Source organism: Arachis stenosperma, chromosome 6 (genome assembly GCF_014773155.1).
Source record: "Arachis stenosperma cultivar V10309 chromosome 6, arast.V10309.gnm1.PFL2, whole genome shotgun sequence".
Lineage (NCBI taxonomy): Eukaryota > Viridiplantae > Streptophyta > Magnoliopsida > Fabales > Fabaceae > Arachis > Arachis stenosperma.
In genome coordinates this window covers 135,782,141-135,797,382 of record NC_080382.1, presented here as the reverse complement: position 1 = coordinate 135,797,382, position 15,242 = coordinate 135,782,141, and the positions used below count along the sequence as shown (strand labels likewise).

General features: G+C 33.1%; 2 protein-coding genes across 2 annotated transcripts; both read right to left on the bottom strand.

Moving 5' to 3' along the window:
* Window positions 1-2,244: 2,244 nt before the first annotated feature.
* Window positions 2,245-5,453, bottom strand: LOC130934726 (uncharacterized). The gene is made up of 3 exons (XM_057864267.1): window positions 4,305-5,453; window positions 2,926-3,744; window positions 2,245-2,412 (listed from the first exon to the last, which is right to left on the bottom strand). Exons 1-3 carry the CDS (start codon window positions 5,451-5,453, stop codon window positions 2,245-2,247), a joined length of 2,136 nt encoding a protein of 711 aa, XP_057720250.1.
* Window positions 5,454-7,996: 2,543 nt separating this feature from the next.
* LOC130933078 (serine carboxypeptidase-like 42) lies at window positions 7,997-13,226 on the bottom strand. The gene is made up of 10 exons (XM_057862586.1): window positions 12,783-13,226; window positions 12,011-12,118; window positions 11,822-11,914; window positions 11,387-11,479; window positions 10,856-10,941; window positions 10,480-10,758; window positions 10,143-10,276; window positions 9,677-9,769; window positions 9,184-9,301; window positions 7,997-8,314 (listed from the first exon to the last, which is right to left on the bottom strand). The coding sequence occupies exons 1-10, from the start codon at window positions 13,075-13,077 to the stop codon at window positions 8,147-8,149; spliced, it is 1,467 nt and encodes a 488-aa protein (XP_057718569.1). The 5' UTR covers window positions 13,078-13,226; the 3' UTR covers window positions 7,997-8,146.
* Window positions 13,227-15,242: the final 2,016 nt, after the last annotated feature.

Genomic DNA, 15,242 nt, shown 5'->3' with positions numbered 1-15,242 from the left:
GTCACTAATTGTACTCTTGTGCTTCAACTCCCTCAACTTCTTCCTTGCTTCATAAACCACATTTTCAGGGAAGAATTGTCTTTTCAACTCCCTTTTGAAATCTTCCCATGTGGTTATGTTGCAAGTACCCTTCTCCATATCTACGCACTTTCTCCTCCACCACAAAGTGGCATTATCAGAAAGGTAGAGAGCTGCAGTGCGTACCTTTATTGCTTCTTCGACCACCCCTTGGCCTTCGAAGTACCTCTCCATTTGCCATAGGAAGTTCTCCACCTCGCGAGCGTCCCTTACGCCCTTGAATTCCTTTGGCTTGGGGAGATCAATCTTTGTCGTCTCCCTTATAATGGTTGGTCGAGATTTTGCCTCCTCGAACCAAACTCGAACTTCCTCAAATAGCTTCAAGGAATTCTCAAGCTTCTCTTCGATTTGGAGCATGCTTTCTTTGAAAGCATCTAGTTCTCCTAACACGTGAGCCTCGAGGGTCTCCTTGTCATGTTCTATCCTTTGGAACCGCTCATCCATAGAGGATAGAACATTTTCCAACATAGAAACTCTTTCTTCTAAGAAGTTAGAGTCCTTACCTCTAGGCTCACTTGAAGAACGTACCTTCTTGCCTCCCCATTGAGAAGGAATAGTATCCCTTCCCCTTTGTGACTCAACATGCTCCATGGTGATATTTGAAGCCATACCCACAAACCACTTGTGCTCCCTCTCGAACCAGGCTCTGATACCAAATTGTCACGGCCTTGGACACACTCCAACGCTACCGTGCCGGCACTCGGACTTACTCAACCTCTTGAGCTAAGACCAAGTCAGCCTAACCCTCAATACTTAGCAAGAAAGCTAAGAACACAAGAGAACACAAGAGAAAGGAAGCTTTGGTGGAAGAACACTTTAGTACTCAAGTGTGGTTACAAATGATTCACACACCCTCACCCTAACTCTTACCTCCTATTTATAGCCATCCACCTCCTCAATGGATGGTTAGGATTAAATCTAATCAATGGTCTAGATTAATCATCTAGAACCTTCCTTATAAATATCTATACTACCACTACTTTCTAAATACTTCTAGATTGTTCCATACAACTCTTCATACTTTTATATCAATCCACACTCTTCTAGAATATTCTATGATCTTCTAGAGCCTTCTAGAACCTTCTAGGGTATTCCAGGAACTTCTAGGACATTCTAGAACGTTCCATAACCATCTAGAGTATTCTCAAACACTCCAAAAATCTATACAAACACTGTTAAATCTAACCTTCTAAAAATTTACCGTGACATAAAGCTAAAGCTAAAAGCCAACTTTCATTTACAAAAGGATAGACACGTGTCAAAAAATGCATGAACAAAAAAAATCTCTTTAACTTTATATAAATTTACATCTGTATATTATAACTGTCCTAAAAAAAGGTTTGATTATTTAGCATATTAGCGTCTCAAATCATTATTTTGAAAAATGATTACTGAAAATTTGGCAAATAAAAGTTAATTTTGGCAACAGCTAGTCAGCCACAGTCATGATGGAGCTATTATGGAGAGTTGCATGAAATAGTTTGCCATCCTTCTTATCTTTTAACCAACGTTTTAAAAGAAATTCGAACAAAAAGACAGAGACTAAATTAAGTATTTTTATTACGTTTAGTATAAAATATATTGAATCAAATTATGTTTAAATAGTATATTTAGTTTAAAATAAATATAAAAATTAAGAGGTATATTTAAAAAAAATAAATAAATAAAAATATTTTTTAAAAAAAATCAATAAAATTTTAGTCTTCAGTCTTAGAAACAAATATTACATTCAGATTTAGAAGGTTCTAAAATAACGCTAGAAGAATTGTCAAAAAAAAAAGAAATAAAATCAATTTTATAGTGTTTTTTATTTTGATACCTAAATTATCTAAATTATTTTCTAAAGTAAAAAAAAATTAATATTTAAAATTCATTAAATAATAACTAATTATCTTTCTTGGCAAATTAGACACTATGTTTAAGACATCTTAACAATTACTAAGAAATAAACCTTAGAGTATATAGCTAATACATCTATTGTCTTATATTAACTCTTTTTACTGTTTTTTTTTTCAAAGATAAATATTATTTTATTAATATAAAATAAAAGTGTTTCCATAAGAAAGTACAAAAGAATTGGGTATTCTCATTTATCACTAACTGTGACTGAAAGACTAAGAGCTTAAAGAAGGGTAAAGTAAGAGTAAAGAAAATTAGCAGCATCTATCAGGTATGGCTCACGAGTTCACGCACTAAATTGCTGGCTTCTTTCACTATCTCTGGTGCCGGGCTTATTACCTTCTCAAAAACACACAAATTCCTCGCTTTCCAAGTGCTCCAACACAGCGCCGCTATGAGGAGGGTCTTTTGTCTACCGTCTAATTGAGCCGCTGCCTAGGATAAGACTCGTTGCCACCAATTGAAAAATGTCTTTTCTTCTCTCATCCATAGGTCAGGGGTTATTAAGCTTAATCTCCATATTATTGAAGATAGGGGGCATTGGAACAAAGCATGAGAAATTGATTCAGCCTTCAACATGCATCTTGGACAAGTGGCAGGAGTGGATACGAACCGGCTGTGGACTTGTTGCAACATTGGAAGCTTTTCATGAAGACTTTTTCATAAAAAAATCTTAATTTTATGTGGTAATTTCAACTCCCAAATGCTATTCCAGACTCTGTTGTGTATGTTCTGGGGCCTCAATGAAGTAGGAGAATGAAAGAATCCATAAGTAATTTTGTATCTTGACCCAACTTCATATATACCAGATTTTGTCCAGCACCAATTAACTTCATCCTCCTCCTCTGTTGGTTTGATTGAAAAAATTTTATTGCATATATCAACTGAAAAAATCGACTCAATCAGATTTCTATTCCAGCTTCTATCAGGATTTAGTAACGTACTAACGTAATACACTTGCAGATCTGGCGGGATTGTGAGTGCATTTTGAGGAACATTAAAGGGCACTGGTGGTGGGAGCCAGGGGTCATGGAAGATGTGAGCATTAGTGCCAGAGCCTATTTTCCATAACAAGCCTTTCTCGATCACCTTGCGCCCTTCAAGAACACTTCTCCAGCCCCACGACGGTACGCTTCCTATCTCTGTATGTAGGAAATCTGTATATCTAAAATATTTAGCTTTGAGCATTCTTGATAGAGTAGAATTAGGGTATTTCATTAGACGCCAACATTGTTTTCCCAATAAAGCCAATTTTTGCGCCCTTAGGTCCTTGATCCCCAGCCCGCCATCTTTCTTCGGTCTTGTCATTGTGTCCCATTTAATCCAAACCATTCTTCGTTCTGCGCCTTTTTGACCCCACCAAAATTGCGAGAGCATGCTATGAATCTCAGTCAACAGCGTGTCCGGGAGCTTGAAACAAGAGAGTGTATAAATAGGAATTGCCTCCCCCACCGCTCTCAATAGCGTGTGCCTACCACCTGATGACAATAGACTTCTTTTCCAACCCATAATCCTCTTCTGAACTTTATCCTTGATAGCTCCAAAGGTTGCTTTCTTTGATTTTTGAACTATAGAGGGCAGTCCCAGGTATTTGTCTTGTGCTCCGATATGTTCAATATTTAGTGTCTGAGCAATTGCTAGTCTTGTGTTCTGAGGTGTGTTGTGACTAAAAAAGATAGCTGACTTATTCAGATTGACTTTTTGCCCACTGAAACCCTCATAGATCTCTAGCAATTCTAGAATACTTTGACTTGTATTAGGTGCGCTCTTGCAAAAAAGGATTGAATCATCAGCAAACAAAAGGTGATTAACTGTTTGGCATCTCCGATTAACTTGAACTCCTTGAATTAATATGTTTTGCTCTGCCTTGTGTAGCAAGAAGAAAAGCCCTTCTGCACAAAAAAGAAAGAGATATGGAGATAGGGGTCACCCTGTCGGATGCCCTTATTTGGCCTAAAATAGCCAAAAGGTTGACCTTCCACAACGACAGAGTAAGAAACAGTCGTTACCAATTCCTTAGTCCAGTTAATCCATTTAGCATCAAAGCCCAGCTTATCCATAATATACCATAAAAAATGTCATTCGACCCTATCATAAGCCTTGCTCATGTCTAGTTTAATAGCCATCTCATGCTCTGCCCCACTTCTCTTATTTTTCAAATAGTGCATACATTCGTGGGCAATTAGGATATTATCTGAAATGAGTCTACCTTTGAGAAACGCACTCTAATTTGGGCTTATAATTTTATTCATAATACCTTGTAATTGATGCACCATAACTTTAGAAATAATTTTATACATAAATGAAGACAAGCTGATCGGTCGTACCTGAGTCATGTCATTGGCATCTGGCACCTTTGGAATCAAACAAATTTGAGTATGATTGAAGCTTTTTAGAATTCTGCCACTGTGAAAGAAACTTCTTGCTGCCTTAAAAACGTCACCTCCAACTACATCCCAAAAAAAGTGAAAAAACCTAGCTGTAAACTCGTCATCACCAGGAGCACTCTGAGCGTGAACACTAAATGTAGCTCTTTTGACCTCGTCCATAGTTACTGGCCTTTGGAGCCTACGGTTCATGGAAGTTGTAACCTTTGGCTCCAAATCCTCTAAGTATCGATTCGGATCAGCCGAACAAGAAGAAGTAAAAATATCGCAAAAGTAGTCTTCAGCTATCTTTGCAATATCCTCCGGTTTCGATGCAATCTCATTGTCCCTCCCCACTAATCTCCAAATTCTGTTCCTTCGCATCCTTGATTGAAATTTCTGGTGAAAGAATCTAGTGTTCTGATCTCCTTCTTTTAGCCACTTGACTCTAGATTTTTCTCGCCAATAGCTCTCTTCTTTCAAATATGCCAGCTCCAACTTCTTCTCCAAACTGGTAACCTCCTCTCCCCCATTGATTCCAGCCACCCGCAACTCCTCTAGTTTAGCTTGAAGGTCCTCAATTTCTTTTCGAGAGTTTGCTTTGTGAGTTTTCTGCCATTGAACTAGTCTATGTCTACAAACTTTCAACTTTTGGGCCAAGGAGAACATAGCTGAGCCTACAACTTCCATTCTCCACACTTCACTGACAATTCTCTTGACATCCTCTTCTCCACACCAACGTTCCTGGTATTTAAACCGCCTTTTACTATGCCAAGATTGAGGTTCGGTTTCCATCAAAAGTGGAGCATGATCCGAGCCTGACTCTGTGAGCCTGTGCACCACTGCATTCGGAAACTTCAACTTCCATTTCATCCCAACTAAATAGCGGTCAAGCCTCTCCTTCGCCAAATCCTCTCCTTGTCTTCGATTTGTCCACGTGAAAGGGTGCCCCACCATTTCAATATCCACTAATTCGTTACTGTCAATAAAATTAGTGAATGTTGCAATGGTGGTTGCTGATTTTTGGCCTCCACCCTCCTTTTCCGCTTGGCTTGTTATAGCATTAAAATCGCCTGCTATTACCACTTTTCCTTCTAGGTGTTGGCTCATTGTTGTAAGCTCCTCAAACTGTAAGGATCGAATTTGTTCCGAACAACTCAAATGGACACCAATGAACGCCCATACCTCACTGCTTCCAACTTCCTTAATTTCGGCTGCCACAAAGAATTCTCCACTGCTAATAATTTAAACACTGATGCTGTCCTTCCAAGCTAGCACAAGTCCTCCTGCCACTCCTGCCGGGTTAACAATATGCCAGTTTTCGTAGCCGCATACCCGAAGTTTTGCTTCCACCTGTCGAGATTGGTTCTTTGTTTCACTTATAAACACAATCTCGGGAGAGTGGGATTTACAGATCCCTTTTAAGGTGTGAATTGTCAGGGGTCTCCCCAAACCCCGACAATTCCAAACTATAGTTCTCATGGCGCCTTGGGTGCCATTTGTAGGCTGGCACCCTCCACCATCTCTTCAACTGCATTTTCATCCTCTATTCTTGCTTTCTTTGTAGATCCTTCAGTTATACCGCTCATCAACCTTTTTTTGGGTTCACTTTTAGTATCTGACTCTGCAGCACCTTGTCTTGCTAACCTTTTCCACTTCCTACCTTTCTCTGTGATGAGACACTGCCCAATAGCGAATTGCATAAGCTGCTCTTCATCCTCCTTGGTATTGGACTGACCAGCTATGATAACCTCCATGCATTCTGTTCTAGAGTTGGCTGATTGAGGTGACTCAGGTGCTGCCCTATTACCAGTGTCTTGTGGTTTCAAACTTTGTTTCCCTTCTTGCATTGACATCCCTGCAAATTCTTCCAATAAGCAGTTTAAGACCGATTTTTTCTTACATTGAGTGGCCTTATTCTGGTTTTGGGTTGAGTTGTTGAATGCTCTTTCTCCTTCAGAGTAGATTCGCGTTCCCACTTGGCTGGCTTTAACCCATTCGCAAATGTCATCCTCTTTTACTATATCACTCTCTGTGTCCTTCAGCAGATCATGGCAGTTTTTCACCTCGTGCCCCAATTTTGCGTAATAGGTACAGAACTTTCTAAGTCTCTCATAGCGTAGTGCCACTTCTACCTCCTTTTTATTAGGTCCTGCCACTATTAACTGATCTCTCACTTGCCTAGCAGTATCAATATTGATTTTGATCTTCACAATCCTAGTTTCTCTGCCTCGCATCTGAAATTTACCTACCTCCAACACTGTGCCCAATTTTTCTCCCAATTTACGTCCAACTTCGAGGGTTTTAAACGATTCTGGCAAACCCCAAAATTGAACCCAAACTGAAAAATTGGAAATAATCTCTTCATCATAGTTCTGATCTTCCTTCCATCTCTTGACATGGAGCACATAATCTTTGAATAGCCATGGAGAACCACGTTCAACACGCAAGACATCCACTTCTTTATTAAAAAAGAATTGGAAGGAATTATCCCCTTTATCACTCACGCTAAATCCTTCCGGGTTTTCCCATATAGCCTTTAAAGCATTCCCTATGGTTCCAATTGAGAAGGTTTTGGAAGCAAAGAGTCTGCCATAGAGACTATTGGAGCAAGCGTTAATACCTTCTGATATGTCTGCCTCTTCCAGTAGAATCACATTCCTACCTCCTTTCCGGTTGTCTTTCTCGGTCCAATCTTCATCCCTCATTGTCTCAGCCATGCAGATTACGGAAACTTGTATTGAGATTTAATTGACGTTGACAATGTAGCCTTAACGACAATAGGAACTCCGTTAAGAAACCCTAACAGAGCACTAAGAAACTCTAACTCTTTTTACTGTTAACAAAATATAAAAGTTAAGTTAAATATTATATTATATTTAAAGGTATTCAGGCCTAATGTGGTTAAAATGTCCTTCTAGGTTAAGACTGCATGCGAGACTCGAACCAAAATAAGTACATACTTGTTCAAAAGAAAGATTGATGAGTTTTGTGCAAAATCTGAAATACTCTTAAAGAATTTTCTTTTAATTGGTCTCTCAATATGCAAAAATTAAGTTGGAATTTTTATGATTTTTTAAGATTTTTTAGAGTTTTCTAAATTTTTTTAGAATTTTCTAGAATTTAGTAGTATATATGCGTGCATCTATATTCTGCATTACACCAATTATTATCCCATTTAAAAAATAACAGATATTTTTATAAAGATACCTTTTATGTAAATGTGATATTATAAATCGTTATATAATTTAACATATTTAACAGAATATATTTGACTAAATCATCTAACAATTTATAGTATTATTTTCACATAAAATTATTTATATAGAAATAACCATCTTAAAAAATAAATTGTCACCAATTCTAACATATTTTTCCCCTCATCTAACTCAACATGAGATGAAAATTTAGGAATAAACAACTTTACACCAGAAAAAGTTTCAAATGCGGATAAAAATAACAAGAAAGTTTTGAAATACAATTAGTCCTATAAAAATGATCAAATATGGGATATATAATACGAAAAAGACTAAATAAAATTTTGATGCAATTTTCATTAAAACATGTTTTAAAAAAAAATCTTTCTACCAATAAAATTTCGTAATTTTATTTCTATGTAAATGACCAACATAAAAAAATGGAACAAGGATTAAAATATTTTTTTCATTTGCATTTAAATTAAAAAGAATTATAAGAACCAACTAGTTATCAGGGTGGTTCAACTTAAGAGCAATATATTTTGTCTTGTAATTTATGGCCAAATTTGAGGCCCCAAAGAAGAAGAAATTAGTAATTTGATGTCCTTAATGATGAATGGAAGGACCCGTGGTATTTGGCAACCTGGTAGCACGCAGAAATGAAGTGAATAAAAGCAATGCTCTTGAAGGTTGTGAGTAAGGAACCATGTGAGCAGCTCCTCTTACAGTTGCAAAAGTCAACAAATTCCCATATTCTGTCACCCAACCTCCAACCTATATTCAACCCAACACCATCACAACAATCAAATCTTCTTTCATGCCCAAATACAAAATGTTTTTTCTACTCACTTTTTTTCCATAGCAAATGGACTGAGTCGAGTCAATATATGAGAAAGAGTAGATATGTTGTGAAGATAGATGAGCGAAAAACAATTGTGTTTAGTTTGCGTTTTTATTTTCTATTTTTATTTTTAATATTTTCTGTTTTGGGGATTTAGTGAAAGAAAAAGGAAAAATAGTTAAAAGAAAATAAAAATCATGTTTTCTCTTTTTTTTTTTTATCAAAATTCTAAAAACGAAAAACATAACAGAAAATGAAAATGCAAATTAAATGCACAAAGTTTTGGATTGCATTTGGTTAATGTTCCAAGGCAGTAGAGAAGGGGATACAGGGGATAAATGATGCTTGATACTTTGATTGACAGAGGAAATTGACTTGTTACTTAAAGAGAAAGTATAAGGAATCAACTTTTTGTTAGTTAAAATTAACTAACTTTTCTTTAGGGTTTATGATTTATTGTCTAGAATTAAAGATTTAAAATTTAGAATTTAAAATAAACAAAATAATTTTAAAAAATATAACTGATATTAGCTGAAAAAAGTTGGTTCATTGGCATTACTAATGAAATTACATTCCCAAAATGTCACTTTTTTTTCTTCTAATATTCCCATTTGACCTTTTTAAAATATTCTTATTTTAATTTCTGTCTAATATAATGAAACACAATATTTGTTTTGAGAAGGAGAGATTTGAATGCTAATAGAATAACATAGCTAACACTTAACTTCCACTAACTAACTTTGGCGCCATATGCATATGGCTTATGAAATGCCTGAAACTGAAAAGGAAACAGCTTACATACCTGGCCTTTGTGGAACCAAGCTCCATAAGGAACTGTAACCTTCATGTGTAATTCGTGAGCTAGCTCACGAATTAGCGTTCGAGATCCCAACAACGGCACAACCGAATCTTGGTCGCCACTGTCATCATTTGACCATCAACAATTAGACCACAATTTTTTTTTAACTAAAAATAGGGAGATTCGAACTTGCAATCTCTAAATGAGTATCAAGAGATTATGCCATTTGAGCTATAGCTCATTGGCGAACAATTAAACCACAATTAAAAAACAATAATCTCTACAATTTATAATAACAGTCAGAAAATTACATATTTATATATGTATAAGCATGTTTTTATTTTTCCAATAGAGAAATCAACTACCAAAACAATCAAACATTGCACATGAAAGTAATCAAACAGTTTTATAGTAGAATAATCAAACTTTTCATGAACACAAAAAATCAACCACCAAAAAATGCATGCATAACAAGAGCATTTTGAATTAAATATACCTGAAAATCCATATTGGGATATGGTTTTGAACTATCCTTTTGAGAATTGGAAGGATGTTGATGTTACCATCAGTTTCGCTATAGTTTAGAACTCTGCACACATACACACACATCAAAAAGTGACTAGTGTTATATCTACATATGATAGAAGCACAAATACACAACTACTAGATAGATATAAAGATTGTTCTCTGATAAATAAGAATCATAGGCATATTCTATTGCTAGTACTAAATAATATTACTTCTCTTTCAAAAATACTATGTACGCACAAAAAATCAGCCACCAAATTAGCTACCATGTATTTGTATATAAATACATATGTTGTTTAATTTATTTTCAATGTATATTTTGTATTTTTTGTGACTGATTTTCGGTGAATACAGAACACGTAGATAGTTGCTTTTCTCTTCTATTTGAGACAAGGAAATAAAGTTGTAGTTATGGTGAAGTATGTGTTACTCACTGACTACACATGGACCAGCTATAAGGAAGTTTGGTGCGATTTGCATGGAGGGCCTTCTGAACCTCAGGAAGGTTGAAGTAAAATCGCCTTTCGAAACTCATACAGACATCAACACCTACACTTATTTTCGTAGCCTGCGTTTGTGCACAGCCACGATCAGTTTAATATTAGAGATAAAATCATTCATATTTCTATCCAATAGTTTGCGCTTTCAAGAGAGAAAGTTCATAATATGCCTAAGAAAACTCTTTAGACCAAAAAGATGCACATTCAAGAAAATTATTCTATGAACTCATCAAAATTAGACTATTATGATAGAGGCAGAAGAGAAGCATACCATTTTTTTCAATCTCAACTCTTGTTCCACAATGGATGGATAACAAACATCAAGAATCACATCATAGTTATTTATATAATCTCCCACTATACTATTCGCTTCGCGTATGGCGTTGGTGCATGATTGAGAAACATTGTGAGGATTTTCATACACATAATCATCGAAGTCGCAATCATTCATAATAGCAAGTCCAACTTCATCTGAAATCATTCCATGGGACCAAAAGTATTCGTATGTTGCTGGTATATCGCGATCAAGTCTTAGAAGTGGGTTTCCAATCTAACAAGCAAAAACCAATGCAAAAGTAAGATGAACAAAAACTTGTCCTGAAATTATGCCTAAAGAGTAAACATGTATCAAATGAATTGAATCTTACAGCAACCCCTTTAATGTTGAATTTGAAACCAGTCGAACGAGCATTATGATCCAGTAGAGCATTAGTTAACTGTGGTATGTAGTGTCCTGTGGAAGATTATCAGATTTCTCATGAGACTAAGGCAACAGGAAACCAGAAACAATATAAGAACACGAAAACGTGGAGGCATTAAAGTAATGCACATAGCCATCCTTTATCTCTAAATTCTTATAAATACAATTATCTCATTTGTTAGACATATAACCATTCGTGTACCTTTGTTCAGGAGAGATGGTTTTACAATATGTATCAGAGCTTTTACGACCAAAAATTCTAGAACTCAATCCTTGTTACTCTATTTTTCTCAATAAAAATAAAATTTCAGCACAGGACAAAAAATGGACTAGTGTATAATCCATGCTTCAAGCCTAAAGAGAGTCTCTTGCATTGCATGAGGGAATTGTATCCCTCTACCTAATAGCTTAAACTTTTAAAGAACTGCAAAGAAAATTTTAAGTGCTTTTATCAATTGAATAAAACAATATCCAGAACCTGCATAGCTTTCTCCTGTGAGGAACAGCTCTCTTGATCTGTATGATGGGAACTTCTCGTACCATTTCAGCATGAACAAATACATATCATTGGCTGCAAAATCAAGAAAACATGTGTACAAATGTATAATCAAAAACTAAACTTTTCAGAAAGTCCATTCGGATCAAGGACTTTCAAATTGTTAATCTCATACATTTTTTTATCTTTTTCTAGCTTGTTATCATAAGGAGTACAAACACTCCATTGAGAAGCTAACACTAACACTGACACTCGACGAAACTCATCCACCACACGTGTCTCTCTTGTTCAGAACCTCTTTAGAAACGCCACAACACATATGACACAGTTCTAATCTTTAAATTAAAAATTTATATCAAACAAGAGTATTAAGAATATTAGACGAAATCGAAGAATTTGAAACAGGCAACTCCTTACCGGTGGACGCATCCCCAGCATTATAATCCGAAGTTGTATTTGAGTATGACCAACCAACTCCAGCAGGAGACTCCACAAACAGAAGGTTGGATGCTATGATTATCAAAAATTTAATATCACCAATCAATGTAGACAGAAAATCTCCATTATCATAAACTATGACACTACTTTTGTTCTATATGTTGATACCTTTGTTCCATGACTTGGAATTTCTTCTTAGACCACGTCCATCTCCTTTAGGAAAAAAGGGTCCCAATTCAGTAAATGCACCTCCTCCAATGGAAGAACACCCTGGACCTGAACCAAAAAGGATGATGAAAACTTAGCTGAAATGGTTTCATGTATTATGCATAGTGTAAGAACACTCCTTAAGACATAATATACATAATTGCAAATACAATACTACAAGTATAACAACAATCAATTACGCTACGTGTACACAAAAATCAGCTACCAAATCAGTTACGCAACAATCTTTGGTTTTTTTATATGTGGGGACTTGAAATCTAAGAAATGAATTAATGTAAAGTATTTGATATTCCAATCGACCATATATTAGTTAATAGTCATACCAAAAAAGAAAATCAAATTTTAATATTAAAAAAGATAATACAAATGAATACATAAAACATTTCAACAAAAAAATATATGAATAATATCTGTGTAAAAGTTTTATGATGGGATAAGTTGGGACATGTTTGAATAAAGAAATAAAGAAATAATAAAACTGTGTTTGGAGAAAGCTTTTGTCCTCAAGTGATTAACCAACGGGATCCGTGAAAGGTGCACACAATGGAATCAAACAAGATATTTTATTCAACTCACAAGATAGATAGTTAGATACCACAAAACTAACTTAAACATATAGACAAATAAAATAAAAGAAAATGAAGCAAAGAACACAGAAGAACATAAGACAAAAATAAGAAAAGAAAAAGAGAGGAGCAGCAATGCAACTAACCTCCATTGAGCCAAAGAGTGAGGGGCTTATTGTGAGGATGAAAAGCAGCTTCAACAAAATAGTAGAAGAGGCTTCTTCCATGGTTGGAATCAATATCAACATAGCCAGCATATTGGTTGAAGTCAACTTTGGGTTGTCCAGGAAGGTTGACCACCAGATCCTCAGATGGGTACCCATTTCCTCCTAACACTCTCGCTAACAAAATCAAGATCCCAACTAACCAACACCTGCTTCTGCTTCTACTTCTACTCATCTTCCAACAACCACCAATACTTGAAACCTGCCCTTTATCCATTTCCCTCTCACTTTTTTATACTTGCTCTTCTTGCTGCTTCTTTCTCAAAATGAATATTTTTTCTTTTTTAGGTTGATTCCAAAATTAATATCTTTTGCTATGTTGATTCATCTAAAGAACTTGTCTAAATACATTAAGTTCTTGATAAGCTTAGAAAATAAAAAGTACTTATTTTCAAAAGAAAATATCAATATATATTAATTACTGAATTGTTATTTTGGCCTGTTAAAAAAAATAATTTTGATAAAATGATCCTTTTAAAAAATGACTTTTGCCTCTTCAGATATGATTTCAATTTGAAAAAATAATTTTTTTTTTTACAAGGACAAACTTATCTATGTATCATCTATTATCTATTATATTATATTATATTAAAATTATATTTTTACACTTAATAATAAAGGTAAAGTAGTATATTTTACAGAGTATTTTTTATTTATTTTTAATTTATTAAATTCAAATAATTAAAATGAATTAATTATATAAACTAATTAATTCAATAAATTATTTTTTATTTATTTCTTTTAATTCAATACATTAAATTAACTATACTAATTATTTGTATCAACTAATAAATTTAATTATTTTTTTAAAATATTTTTATTTAAATTACTTTATTTATTAAAATACATTAATTATAATTAATTAATTATTTAATTTGATTAGAATATATATCAAATTTCATTTTTAATATAAAAATTAAAATTCTGTTCTTATTTTATTATTGGAAAAGATTATATATATTAGAAAAAAATTCATTTTTTTTACCAATTATTTTTTTATTAGATAACTTTATAGTAATACATTTTATTTTTTTTTCTTTCTATGATGTAATATTTCTACTCTTTGATTCTTTGATAAATTATAAACCATGATTAAATGTTATTATAGTCTATCTTTTCTATTTTTTATTTTGTTTTTATTTATTTAAATTTTTAATATAAATTTTATTATTTTTATTTTTTATATATTAATTTATTATAAATCTTTACAAGTCACATGTTAAGTCTTCTCAATATTAAAATCACATCCTTTATATGCTTAATTTCATTGATTTATTAATCACGTGAAAACAAATTTAATTGTTACTAATCCATATCCAATAGTATGAAAATTATTAATTTCTTATTTTTTTTATTTATTTTACAACGAATCAATAATATTTTAAAATGTGAATTGCTATGATAAGAAGATACCACTTTATAAGCACAGATAATTAGGCATTAAACACACCTCGTTTCATCATACAACAGTCACCAAACACTATACAAATGTGGTTTTTGTCAGTCTTTTATTACAAAGATGAGACTCAATACACAAATTAATAAATTTTTTTATCTCAATTTAAATTGATAAATAAAAAACTATTTAAATAAAAAGCCCAAAATTTCATTCCAATTTTCATATTAATTGAATTTAAAGATTTTATTTTTAATTTTTTATATTTATATTATTATATACTTCATATTAGTGTAGTTAGTGACATAACCATATATATACATGATTTTTACTATTTGTGTATCAAATATTAGAAATAGTTTTTAAAAGTTATAATTTACTTTTTTTATCTGCATATATGCAACTTTTAATAATAATTTTTATTTATTTATAAATAGTTTATTTCCAATTTTAATATACATTTGATAAAAATTATTACATATTTTTAAGATTTTTTAATTATGTTTAATGTTTATTGTTTTTAATGGATTCTCGTAGTAGAGAATAATTAATGTTTATAATAGTCTAAAATGAGAAAATAAAAATATAGATATTAGTACTTTGGATTTTTTGAAATATGAATTTTAAAGTAAATATGATTATAAATCTTTATTTTGCTAATTTTTTCTATTATTTTATTATTTTGTTTACTAACCATTTAAATTTTTTATTAAAAAACAATTTTATCAAAAAAAATTTAGATTAAAATAATAATTTATTATAAATTAATCTTATCTAGGACCCTCCTTCTTAAAAACTAGAAAGGTTAACTTTGTAACTATTTTTATTTTATCACTCTTGTTAGCTAGAACACTTGTTAAGAATATTATATATATAAACTTTTTAGCATATTGAATAGTTAAAAGACATTGGAAGAATTAAAAATTTATCTGTTTTACTCTTTTATATGTGTTCTACTGTTTTCAAAACATTTGTTTACTCTACCT

Bases quoted from the DNA above. Each gene is read 5' to 3' on its own strand.
- LOC130934726 (XM_057864267.1), bottom strand. From the start codon at position 5,453: ATGAGCCAACACCTAGAAGGAAAAGTGGTAATAGCAGGCGATTTTAAT. The intron at 3,745-4,304 runs GTACGACCGATC...CTTTTTTGCAAG, and splicing joins ATGCCAATGACATGACTCAG to AGCGCACCTAATACAAGTCA. The intron at 2,413-2,925 runs GTTAGTACGTTA...GTCTTATCCTAG, and splicing joins CAGATCTGCAAGTGTATTAC to GCAGCGGCTCAATTAGACGG.
- LOC130933078 (XM_057862586.1), bottom strand. From the start codon at position 13,077: ATGGATAAAGGGCAGGTTTCAAGTATTGGTGGTTGTTGGAAGATGAGT. The intron at 10,277-10,479 runs GTATGCTTCTCT...GCACAAACGCAG, and splicing joins AGTTGAGATTGAAAAAAATG to GCTACGAAAATAAGTGTAGG. The intron at 9,302-9,676 runs GTATATTTAATT...AAATGATGACAG, and splicing joins ATCCCAATATGGATTTTCAG to TGGCGACCAAGATTCGGTTG.